This window comes from Takifugu rubripes, chromosome 21 (assembly GCF_901000725.2).
Source record: "Takifugu rubripes chromosome 21, fTakRub1.2, whole genome shotgun sequence".
In the NCBI taxonomy this organism is placed as follows: domain Eukaryota; kingdom Metazoa; phylum Chordata; class Actinopteri; order Tetraodontiformes; family Tetraodontidae; genus Takifugu; species Takifugu rubripes.
In genome coordinates, this window is record NC_042305.1 from 19,035,103 (window position 1) to 19,048,283 (window position 13,181).

At 51.9% G+C, this 13,181-nt stretch overlaps 1 protein-coding gene across 5 annotated transcripts in view; it reads right to left on the reverse strand.

Moving 5' to 3' along the window:
* The window catches only part of rtkna (rhotekin a), a 40,410-nt gene that overhangs the window by 17,290 nt on the left and 9,939 nt on the right, over positions 1 to 13,181 (reverse strand). The window contains exon 1 of one of the 5 annotated variants that reach the window (XM_011616042.2): positions 10,005 to 10,791. The exons of 3 other annotated variants lie outside the window; for them this stretch is intronic. In XM_011616042.2, coding sequence (XP_011614344.2) covers positions 10,005 to 10,100 — 96 coding nt within the window. In that variant the 5' untranslated portion in view covers positions 10,101 to 10,791. Of the gene's footprint in view, positions 1 to 1,157; positions 1,621 to 10,004; positions 10,792 to 13,181 lie in introns of those variants that run through there. One more of the 5 variants, XM_011616043.2, reaches the window with a different exon arrangement.

Genomic DNA, 13,181 nt, shown 5'->3' on the forward strand with positions numbered 1-13,181 from the left:
TCTGCAGAGGAAGCAGGATGACCTCCACTGCAGCAGCAGAGCAGGGCCAGAGGAGGCAGCCGGAGAGGAGAAGAAGCCACATGAAGGACTGCAGAGGGGGAGGCTAACAGATATACGGGGGGGGGGGGGACGTTTAATACGCCATAAAAGGAAGAGCGGCGCGGAGCCCAGAGCACGAACACTGGAGTGCACAAAGCCTCTCTGCAGTGGCAGCTTATTGATTACAAGACATGGGGGAAGGATTCCACGGCCGTCCAGTGACCTGAGAGTCTGACCCCCCCCCCCCCCCCAACCATGTTGAAAACACCCGTTTGACAAAGGAAGAGACGGAACGTGGCATTAAAACCCCACCAGGGTGCTCGACTGCTCCGGAATAACAACGAGGGGTTGTGAGGGGTGGAGAGGAGCTTCATCAGTAACATCCCAGCTGACTGCAGCGTGTCATCATGAGGGAGCCCAAAGAGCACGCACGCCACACGCATCAGGCTCTGCGGCTCACACGTGCACTGTGCATGTGCACGGAGAGGCAGGCACGACCAAAAGATCACACCCATCCAAGTCCTTCAGCCTCCGACCCATGTTGATCAGCGTGACCTTTTAGGTCGGCAGATCCAGGCGGCGGCTCCCAGCTGTTCACGTGCACGGAGGACCTGAGTCGTATACAGAGGAGGCGATGTGACACGCGCTCACATGTGCGCGCTCTTCTGAAACCACAAGGACGAGGGACCAGAGTTGTCCCGTTTTAATGTATGTCCACATACATACAGACGTCACTCCCCTTTACAATGAAACACTGTTAATACAGAAAGAAAATCTCCAACACTGGTGTTTAATGATGCCGCAGCATCAGCCAAGAATCCAGGTACTTTTTTCAAACGCAATTTCTCCAAATTAAATGTGCTTCCAAATCAGTTTCCAGCGCATATCGGATAAAATGTAAACAGTTGGGGAGTTCTATTAAAAAGGAAGAATTAAAGGAAGTGGATTTGGTACAACGGAAGATCCAAACGGCGTCTGAAGGTTCGCAGTCAAATACGCGCTGTGACGGTGACACGGCCGGTCACGTGGCCGCCGGGCATTTTCCGTCTCATGACAAATGTAAAGAAGCCGAACGCTTCCTCGGGATCCAGCCGGGAGCAGAAGCAGGAGTCTCTTACCCTCTGATGGTTGGAGTTGTTCATCCTCCCGGAACAGCAGCTCCGCTCACAAACTCCAGAACTGGCGACGCGGCGCCTTTACGCAACACCAGGGTCCCGCACGCGGCGCCAAATGCCCTAACGCAGATTTGCCCTCTGAGGCAGAACCACGAACGCAGATTTGCCCTCTGAGGCAGAACCACGAACGCAGATTTGCCCTCTGAGGCAGAACCACGAACGGGCGGAACAGAAATATCCAGTCGGTCCGGTCCGGGAGAAGCCGCCGGTCACTCAGCTGTGATCCGCGCGCAGCCGTCGGAAAATTGCTCACATGTCTGGGCCGCTTTTGGTGTTGTCATCATCGGGATCGATGTTACCGTCGCTGCCAGAGCAGCTTCGGAACCTCCGGTCAGAACTCTCTCACACACGCGCGCGCGCGCACACACACACAACCCCGACGAGCAGCGGCAGCAGAAGCACAGGGGAGGATAAAGACTGACCGGCTGGTGGACCAACCAAGAGCCGCTCCTGAGGAGGCGGGCGTGTGTGTGTGCGTGCGTGTGTGTGCGTGCGTGCGTGTGTGTGTGTGTCAGTAAATCCACCCTGGTTGCCCACGCTGGAAAAAGTTGTTTTTTTCTTTCACATTTTCTGACTCAACCTCTATTTTTTACTACTGATCCCCGCAGGACACAAATGTCCTCCTCCTTTATGTGGACGTTTGAACAAGGATGAAGTCAGGAGCCCTGAGCTGGTGATGCTGCTAACTAGTGAGGGGGTAACTAGTGAGGGGGTAACTAGTGATGGGGTAACTAGTGAGGGGGTAACTAGTGATGCTGGTAACTGGTAATGGGGGTAACTGGTGATGGGGGTAACTAGTGAGGGGGTAACTAGTGAGGGGGTAACTAGTGATGGGGGTAACTGGTGATGGGGGTAACTGGTGATGGGGGTAACTAGTAATGGGGGTAACTGGTGATGAGGGTAACTAGTGAGGGGGTAACTAGTAAGGGGGTAACTAGTAATGGGGGTAACTGGTAATGGGGGTAACTAGTGATGCTGGTAACTGGTAATGGGGGTAACTGGTAATGGGGGTAACTAGTGAGGGGGTAACTAGTAAGGGGGTAACTAGTAATGGGGGTAACTGGTAATGGGGGTAACTGGTGAGGGGGTAACTAGTGATGCTGGTAACTGGTAATGGGGGTAACTGGTAATGGGGGTAACTAGTGAGGGGGTAACTAGTGATGCTGGTAACTGGTAATGGGGGTAACTGGTGATGAGGGTAACTAGTGATGGGGTAACTAGTGATGGGGTAACTAGTGATGCTGGTAACTGGTAAATCACGTAACTGGTAAAGCAGGTAACTAGTAAAGCAGGTAACTGGTAAAGCAGGTAACTGGTAAATCACGTAACTGGTAAAGCAGGTAACTGGTAAAGCAGGTAACTGGTAAAGCAGGTAACTAGTAAAGCAGGTAACTGGTAAAGCAGGGTCCCAGTCGTGAGGGGAGGAACAGGACACGCTGTGATTCTCAGGCACCAAAATGCTGCATTTATAATGTGAAATCTCGTTGCATTGATAAACTCCAAGTGTGTTTTTCCAAATCTTCCTGGTGTTTTCGTATAAAAGACGTCATCAACTTTCAGAACTGTTCTGGATGGTTTTAACCGGGCTGCTTATTCATTTAGCCACTAATTCCACCCCTGACCTGATATCGCTGAGCGGTTCGTCCCCCTAAAAGTTGGTACATTTGGGATCTAAACTTCCCAAACAGCCTGTCAAGAAAGAATCCTTTCATCTTTTCCTGCCCCTCCCTCTGTTTACTGCCCCCACACCAACCAGGAGCGTCTGCAGCGCCGTGATGGATGGCAGTGATTTGTGGGCAGGTGGAAACAGGAAGTGCGGACATGTGGGGAATCAAATAGCGGTTTGTGGGGGGGGGGGGCGGCCTGCTGGCCCTCACAAATCTGCATCTGTGGGGAAACGACCAGCAAAACATCGGACGCAGTGTTTACTTTGCGTGGTTGGGACATTTATCTCCGTCAGTAGAGGAACATGTTTGGTTTTCTGCTGTTTATGGGATGCACTCTTCAGATATGCAGCAGATGACATGTAGGCGGAGGAGGAGAGAGAGCGTCTGTGGGCAGCCTAGCTGATGCTAACACTGCAGATGCATGCTGCAGCGTTAGCACGTGCGGCGTTAGCACGCGCGGCGTTAGCATCTGCGGCGTTAGCACGCGCGGCGTTAGCATGTGTAGTGTGCCTGCGCTGGTTCCTCCACAGCATCAAAGGTCCAAAGCTTCTACAGACGCTGAAAACATGGACGCTGAATTATGTTTTGTTGACCTGACAGAAAATCAGCGCAACAAAAACAAGATGAGCGCTGATAACTGGGATTTGGAGCTGTAAATATCCCAACATAATCAGATTAGCGTTTCACCAGGCGATGCTGGAACGGCGGCCCAAGACGTGCTGGCAGACACACCTTTACAGCTCCAGGTCACCAACCGTGAAGGGCTGTGGAGGGAGATTAGCTCCAGATCAGAGCTGCTGAGTGATAGCATCCGTCCTCGGGTCGTCACACGGGCACCTCGCCAAATGTGGGCCACGTTTGTTTACATTCAACACTACTCAATGTAACGTTGCGCAACACTAATAAAAATAAGATAATGAAACTGCACAGAAATGGAAACACGGTGATCTCTGTTGTTTCTGGAACCTTCTTCCTACCAACCAGCAGCCATTTCTACTGGGAACCTTCTCCATCAACCACACTCCTGATGCCTCCTGGACCAACTTTGCCAGTTTTAATCAGATTTTTAGGAGGAAATCATGAAGGAATTTACATTTGTGCAACTATAAATCTTCCCTGTATGTGTTTGTGCCCTAATCTTGTAAATGTAAAATAGATCTCTGCGCTACAGAAACATGCCCGTTCCTCCCACTGGGTGGATTCTATCAGTCAATAATAATGAACCTCTTCAGTTATTACTGCTGTGTTTGTAGCTGTTGGGGTCTCTGAGGTTCGTAGTTACATTAATAATCTGTCTTATACACAACAAGGAGCACGTTGAGACCCGCTTGCCTCTCAGAACCCCCTCTCTTTCCTCCCCGCCAGCAGGTGCTGTTCAGCTGTGGTCTGACCTCGGCTGCGATGACGAATTCAGGTCTCCAAACGGAGCGACACATTATTGCGCAACAGCATTTTACAGTCTGACGAAAGAGACGTTGAAACAAAACACGTAGTTGTGAAACTCATCGGTAAATCTGAAAGGATCACGGCGACCGTGGCGCTCCTTAAATACTGCCTTAGTTACATAACGGCCCGTCTGTGACAGACTGACCAATGACACACTACTTGACATATGCTGGGGGGGGGGGGGGGGGGGGGGGGGTAACATGAGCCCCTTTTCAATTAGCCGAGCCAATCAAATCAAGCCATGATGCCACTATGAACCAATCAGAATCCCTTTGTGTTCTTCGTGTGTCCACAAGGTGAAGTGGAGTCACCTTTTCCTAGTGATGATACACACAATGTGCGTCTCTGACCACCTGGGGGGGCTCTGCCTTTATGAAGACGGGGGCGAGTAATAATGGAGACACAAGGTGTGTGTTTTGGTGCAGGGAGAGCAGAGAGGAGGAAAAATTACAACAAGCACCCACGTGAAATTCATCACACTCAAAGGGTATTTATACACCCCCCCCCCACGCACCCCTCCGAGTGTGACCTTGAGCGGATGACCCCCCCCCCAAGAGTCCATCATGGCATCATCTATGTAGAGACTTTGTTCCACTGATCTCATCACATTGAGACAGAGGGGCCGTGTACGGGGGGGTGGGTGTTGTTTTGGGGGCGGGACAGCTCAGCCGTGCCTCTCAACACCTCGTACAACAACAAGAGGCCCCTTTCAGCAGCAGCCTCTCAGATCTCCGGCCCCCTCGGGCACCGGCTTCTGCTGACCCGCCTCCAAACCCTGGAATTCCCCCGTGACGCTCTGCCTTTGGCATTTAGGCTTTCCTTCCCATCACAACCGGCCCGTTTCAAGGAGAAACCATGAACACAAACACCACACAGCAGTGATTTAAAACCAGTGCTTTAAAATATCCAGATGCCCCCTGATCAGTTTCTGTCTCTCCTCTGAGACACGACCCGGAGATATTTCTGGATTTATCACAAGAACGTAGCATCTGTCTCCGTACAGCCTCTGGTGACAGGAAAGCTGCCGGTGGACAGTCGCTTTGCATTAATCAGCTGATGTATGGAAGACAAAGACCAGAGCATCGTCGCCATAGTCCTGGAAACCTCAGGAGGGTTTATGACATTTCTTTACTCTTAACATCCGACATCTCACAATTATTTACAATATTAAATATGCAGGTGACAGAAAAATCTCCGCCAATATCTGCTGAGTCCAAACCATCATTGTCTGTTGGTTCTGATCGGTTCTGGGCCAGTCGATGTGATTAAACTGTGTCCGATTTTCTGTGGTATAAAGCAACAACGAGCGTTACAGCTGGTTTTTCGCTCCCATAACGGTGAAATAACACTCTTATGGGTTGGTGACCAGCCAAGAATAGCAAAGCTAATCACCCTGGCTATCTTACACGTTGCTCCTTTAATGATGCTAATGCTAAGCTCTTGCTTCATACTTGACCTCTGCGCGGCGACTTCCTGCTGCGCTCGCTTGATTGCATGGAAACGCTGACGCGATTGGATCAGAATGAAAGAAATAAACAGGAGGCGTTTGAACATGTGACGCCTCCCCCCTATACCCCCCCCCCCCCCCCCCATCATGTAAACATCTCACAGGCTGGAAAGTATTTAGGATAAACTGCATCCACATGGGCGAAGGCAAAAATATCTGCAGGCTCAATTAACAGCATTAATGAAAGTTGAATGCTTGAATGTTTGCGTAGCTTTTCAGACAATATGTTCAGAATTCCTTCATTTTACAGAGAAATATGGCGTTTTAACATCGGCACTTGAAACCAGTGGCCAGTGAACCGTTGACACGGTCATTTGAATCCAATCTTCCTTCATCTGAATCGTGCCTGCGGACTCCCTGAGCAGCTTAAGTGGCTCTACTTTTCTTTGTGTGGCTATGAAAAAAGAAAAAAAAAGACTTTAGCCGTGATTTGCGCAGCGCGTGCACAGGTGAAAGCCGACAAAGCGGGAAAAGGGGATTAAAAGAAGGCGCTAATGGAAAGTTAAGATAAAAGAGTGTGAAGAATTCAGGCTGAAAGCAGCACCAGCAGAGCTCCACTATCAAACAGATCTCAGCAGCGATGGCGTGAAGACGTCTGATCAGAAGACGTTAGCTGGGGGGCGCCGAGGTCAGCGGAGTGCCCCCGTCACGCCGTCGGCCTCACTTCTGCTGTTTTCCAAAGGAAGCTGGCTCAGGCGGGGGCTCTAATTGGTTCCTCCAACACAGAATGTCTATTCAGCTGTGCAGCGCTCCAGCCCACCGTGCACGGGCGATGGCGGCGGCGGCCATTAGAGAGGCGGCGGCAGAGCTGAGCTACGCAGCTAGCTGGTCCAGAGTCAGCAAAGTCGAGGCGGGGGGGGGGGGGCGAGCAGCTGGGGGGGCGGCCAGCAGGGTTCGGTGGGGTGTGAGGGGGGTAACACAAGGCAGCTCTTTCTCTCCTGCCTCACACTGAAGAACCGGGCCCACTGGGGCGGAACATTCACACCCGTGTGTGCGCACTGCCGAGCCGTGAGCGTCGATGCCGTGCACGCACCGTGCACGCACCGTGCACGCACCGTGCACTCAGGCCAGCAGGTCTGCTGGAACTTGGGCTACCTAAACAATCAGGCGGGCTTCTCTGACAGAAGAAGGCTGATATGATTCATGGTCAGATGATGACCTGCAGCGAAGCTCTTCTGAGGACCACTCTCATTAAAATGCATTGATTTGGCCTTTAATTAGGATCTGTACCAAAATCTAATGATATCCCAGCCTCCCTCATGTCATTAAAATTCCTCCAGTCCTGTGTGTGATCCCGCTGAAGACCTCCAGCCATGGCTGCTTCAGGTGAGAGCGCCTGATTTAACTGTAGCCTCACTGATTGGATGAGCCCGATTATTCCCACCCCCCGTTGGTACTTTACCCAAGAACACCCTCGATGGAGACACTTGCCTCAAAACCAGAACTGAAGCTAAAGCTTCTTCGTTGTCTCAGTATAAATAAGATGAAGCTTTGCTTTTACTCCAAATTCATCATCCGGGCTGCGAGTGCACGTGAAAATGCTTGTTCACTGTTCAGGAAACAGGAAGCCAGGCAGGGATTAAATGATGTCAATTTGGCCTTTGCCCAGCTGGACCTCCAACAATGAGCAGGTCCAAAACTCTTTCCACTGATTTCAATGCTCGGGGGCAGCGTGACCTCTGACCTGAGCACAGAGGATCCAGAAAACGGAACATTGTGAATACTGACCGGCGGATATTTAGGGCCTGCCTCTAGTGAGCCCAACCATCTGAAGCACGGCAGCAGCTAAGTTTAGACTGAGAGCGTGTGAAAGGGCAAATATGACTCCTGCCACCTGACCCCCACACGCGAGCTCGCCCTCGTCTGACGGGGTCGGAGGCCGAGGTTTTAGGATCACCGTTGCTGCTCAGAGACGTCCAGGACGCGTTGGAATCAGTGTGGAAAGGTCGCTGTAAAGGAAGCTGTGTGACATCATGGTGAGCCCAGCTGGGATTCCAACTCGCACCTTCGTAGTTTCACCCCTGGCTTGTATATTTCTGCCCCGGGGGCCTCGTGAGCCTGACTCCACAGGACCTGCACACCCACTCAGGGGCAGCCTGGTCTCACATCCACGCGGATGTGATGAGCAGGGCAGCGCTACGGCCCTGAAACACACAACTGCTGCTAGCAAAGACCAACACAGTCAAAGAAACTAATCCTTGATTACGCTGGGTTAGGGTTAAAAGGCCTGATCCCAAAAGGCTCCTATCAACACCCACCTCGTCTGATGACTCCCTGCTGGGTCGCCCTGACAAAATTAGATGTGAAGATGGTGTTCATCCGCAGTCCTTCTAGTTGTGTCTTGGGAAAACAACCATGGCTCTGATGGGAGGCGATAAAAGGGCCAAAACATCTGGGCTGCACCATGAAATCCCTAACTTATGAATAATAACACCCGTCTGCCGGAAAGCTCCAGAAATGTCCAGAATTTAAGAGTCCAAGTGGAGGAACAAATAAATAAACAGGAAAGAACCTGCAGAGAGGAAATGACTGCATGTGTGTTATTGGCAGTGACGTCATGCTGCATCTCCTGATGGGAAATCTAGTGACTTATTTACTCTTCTGTCATCTTTAATTACAGTTTCTCATGGTGCTTTGACACTTATGAACACACAATAATTGCTGCGTTGACGTTCCTCCCAGTGGAGGAGGGTGGAAATGGTATTCAGTCCGTCACATCATAGCAGACTTGTTAAAACCTGAGGAGCAGCGAAGGTTCTTCCTCCGGAGCCCAGAACCAAAACAAAGTCTTCTTTCTCCTCCTGACGCAGCAGTAACACCTGCCAGAGGAATGCTCTGGGCAAGCTTCTCATTTTTGACATTTCCTTTTTTAAAAACGGACAGATTCTTATCTTACCAGGCCAAAGTTTTGTATATTTTAGATTTAATACACCGTAAATGTGCTCGTGAGTGCGAGTGTGAGGGGCCTTCGGGATCTTTTCACCTGGGAGGAAAAAGCCAAAAAGGTTTGAGGTGCAATAACAGCGTTATGTAAAAAACATTCATGACGACTGAATCTGTGGGCTGTTCTGCTACGCGCCGTACAAAGAAGGTCTGTGTCAGAGCCACCCAGGCTGAGGAGGCACGGGGGAGAAGGGAGAAGCCGGCGTGTGCGCGCACACGCACGTGTGTTTACCAGGGAAATGCTGCTCCGATCTGAAGACCACGGCCCAACTGAAGCAGATGAAACCGGCCTTAAAAACAAAATCGGCATCCCTGTTCAGTAAATTCTGAGAGATTACTGTTTCACCTCCCTGCTGTAAACACGCCGCTTATTTTCTACCTGCAGAATATTCAAGGAGCCACAACAGCCCATAAAGGGAAGGGAACAACCTCTCTGCTGATGGGCTTCCCTCCACATTCTGCTGTATTTAGTAATGAAAACACTCTTCAGTCTTGGAACAGACCAACACCTCCTATGACAGCAGGCAGATGAGCAGCATCTCCTCTCTGCTGAAAGCTCTTTGGACCAGATTTAACCTGACATAAGCGGTAGAATGATTCCCCCACTAAACAACTGCAGGACACAGCACAGCTTCTACAATAGAACATTATAGAGCCAGAAAATAGAGAGCAATGGAATTTGGAATGGAATTCTGGAAAATTCTTACTCCTGATGCAAGTGTTAAAAAGTAAAGCGATTTTGGAGATTTGCAGGGCAAAGGGCAGATATTGCCTTAATGAGAACCGCATGCAGTGCCTTCTTTCTGAGTGCACAACACTGGCTAACACACAACACACACACACACACACTCCCACAGGGACTCATGAGGCTCACATGTGCAGCTGTGGACTGTGTGTGAACCCAATTTCAACAGGGGAGACAAAAAAAAGGAGCGCTGGACGACACGCAGAGGTGTTTTCTACTTGCTGTCAGTGAGAGATTTGCCATCTGTAAAAGGAGGAGACCACGGCGGCGTCACACGGGAGGATTCTTCAATCCACTCTAAACTTTCCCGCGAGGCACAGCTGCACAGAGGCTCTGACAACTCTAGCACGCACATGGAACCCCGACATGATCAAACTAAAAGTTGAAATAATGATCTCCTACCGGACTGTCCAACAACTTTGAGATTTCAAGTGAAACAAGTGAAAACAGCAAAGGCTGCGCGCAGAATCGGGAGGTTTTACCTGCAAACTGAGCGCGATCTGACGGATGTACATCATGTTAAGGTCCTCCAGGATCCACAGCCTCTCGTCCATGTTTGCGAGTTTATCCATAGGCATGCTTTAGCCAGATCTCCACAAAAGTAAGTCGTTTCAATCCACTATCCCGCAGATACCGCGGAAATGTTCATCCTGATGATTTCCTGTTCCTCACTGGCTCGCGCAATTTGTGCGTAAAATCGTAGTTTTCCATTCAAAACGAGATCGTTCCGCTCCGGGAAGCTTCAGATACGGTGTGACGACAGCACCGACTTGACTCCGGGAGTTAAAATCAAACCCGACACGTTCGCGGCGCGTCTTGTTCTCTACTTTTCTCGGCGCAAAAAGCCCTTCGCAAACACCCCCAACCAACACCCGGCGGCAGCGGGGGGAAGAATGGTGCCATTTAAATGCACTTTCCCCCTTTGTGTCCTTGTGTCCCGGTTGTGAATGCCGCCTGTACTCGCTCTGGCAGGAGACCTCTCCGCAAAAGGGCATCAGCTCTGCGGGAGTGACCCGCACAACTCCTCCACTGTGTGCGCACTGACGCGCACCAACCCGACGCGAAATTAACCCCTGCGGCGCGCCTCTGGTGATGCTAATGAAGTTTTAACAAGGCGAAGGCAAAGGCAAGGAGCCCCCACGCCCTTTCAGACAAACAAATAGCGAATACCGAGCTGCCACCAGCAGAACGGGGCCGATGGCTCTCAGGAAGATCAATTCAAACCGCGTCAGTCGTCTCAAGACGTCAGAAACACGTGGTCAATATCCCCAATGTGAAGGGTAGAGATGCTGACAAATTGAAATGCATATTTCACAACTTGAGTCTGGCAGAAACGTCTGAGGCCGTCAGCGGTTGGAAGGTTCCTCAGTCTCCAACGAGAGAATTCCAAACCTGTAACTGTGAGAACCGGCTACAATGTTGCTGAGGGTGTGTGTGTGTGTGTGTGTGTGTCTGTCTGTGTGTGTGTGGGTGTGTGTGTGTCCTTCCTAATCTCGGTAAAAACCGGCAGCCCCTGTAAACAGGAAGTCAACGTCACTGCTCTCCGAGCCACATTCATTAAATCCAATTTTCCTGGCATTTGAACAGGGAACCGCTGGCTGATCCAGGAGTTCTGATCACCAAACGTAGGATTTCCAAGAATGTGGGTCTGTTTGACATGATGCCGCCCTTCTCCACACCCTGGAAACACATTCTCCAGATCCATTTTACAGGAGGAATTGAGAAAACAAAGAAGCTGTTAAAGGTCCTTTCACCTCAGAGGAGGAGGGGAGCCAGAGGTAAAGCCTCCACCCTCCAGAGCTTAAAACACCCAAAGGCCACCAACACGCACCGTTATCAAAGAGGCTTATTGTTGCCACAGAGTGGTCCGGCTCACAGCCGCCGCATATTTGATCAACACTCGGTTCATATTGGGTCGAGCTCTGCTGGCAGAACACTTTTACTTGTGGTCTTGTTTTAGTCTCTTGGTGGCACCAGCAGTGGCATCAATGAAGGTAAATCTCCAGACCGCCTGGACCAGAGACCGACAACTTCTGACGAAAGCATCTATGATCTCAGTGACAGGTGGGCGGACGGGTGGGTGGGTGGAGGGACGGACGGGTGGAGGGACGGGTGGGTGGAGGGACGGGTGGAGGGACGGACGGGTGGAGGGACGGGTGGACGGGCGGGTGGACGGACGGGCGGGTGGAGGGACGGGTGGAGGGGACGGACGGACGGGCGGGACGGACGGAGGGACGGACGGGTGGGTGGGTGGAGGGACGGACGGGTGGAGGGACGGGCGGGTGGAGGGACGGGTGGAGGGACGGACGGGTGGAGGGACGGGTGGACGGGCGGGTGGACGGACGGGCGGGTGGAGGGACGGGTGGAGGGACGGACGGGTGGAGGGACGGGTGGAGGGACGGACGGGTGGAGGGACGGGTGGACGGGCGGGTGGACGGACGGGCGGGTGGAGGGACGGGTGGAGGGACGGACGGACGGGCGGACGGACGGAGGGACGGACGGGTGGGTGGGTGGAGGGACGGACGGGTGGAGGGACGGGCGGGTGGAGGGACGGGTGGAGGGACGGACGGACGGGCGGACGGACGGAGGGACGGACGGGTGGACGGACGGGCGGGTGGAGGGACGGACGGGCGGGTGGAGGGACGGACGGGTGGAGGGACGGGTGGGTGGAGGGACGGGCGGGTGGGTGGATGGGTGGAGGGACGGGCGGGTGGAGGGACGGACGGACGGGTGGAGGGACGGGCGGGCAGGTGGGCGTACTGGCGGGCGACTCGCTCGATCACAGAGCATCACAGCAGACCAGGAAGAGACGCTCAGGTATCCAGGCAGCCCGGTGGTTGGAGGCCAGGTCGGAGCAGTTCGCAGGTTAACTGGTGGTTACCTGCTGACGGGTTGTGGATTAGCTGCTTGTGACTGAAGGCTTAAACAGGACCAGATGTGCTCATTGCCCCCCCCCCCACACACACACACAGGGGGCCGTATATTACACATTCTGGTCATCCACCGACCTTCGATAAAAAGCAGAGGAAAGTTGTGGGAAAAGACTAAACGATAGATGAAATCTCTCACAACACTTTTGTTAAGATGTTATCAAGGAGCTGAGCCGCTCTGGTGACAATAGCCGCCGTTTGTTGCTTTTCTTGGCCTGGACGGATGTGGAGCAACATAAACCCTTCCTGCCTCTACGGTATCAGCAGCAGGAAACATGCTGGAGTCCACGTTAAGGGTCGCTCAGACTCCCACAGCCCCCGGCGTGGTGCCACCACAGGAGGACGGAGGGAACCGGACCGTTGCGTTGCTGCTTCTCTTATCTGGACCAGAAACAAAATGATTACGCCTGTTTTAGATCTGGAACAGGGGTCGGCAACCCAAAATGTTGGAAGAGCCTTATAGGACCAAAAAAATAAGAAACAAATCTGTCTAAAACATTAAAAGCCTTAAGGCAAATAAATAATAAAGGCAACACATGCTGTAAGTGTCTATATTAGCTGTAGTTTACTTTCCAAATGATCAGTAGGCTACAAATCCATAATGAGCATTCATGATGAAATGTTTATGTTCCCTGCAGCATCCTGGAGAGAATCACGCCCCACGTGGCCACTTTAACTTTAACTTCCATTAAAATGAGATGTTGAAATGAAATACTTATTATACACATT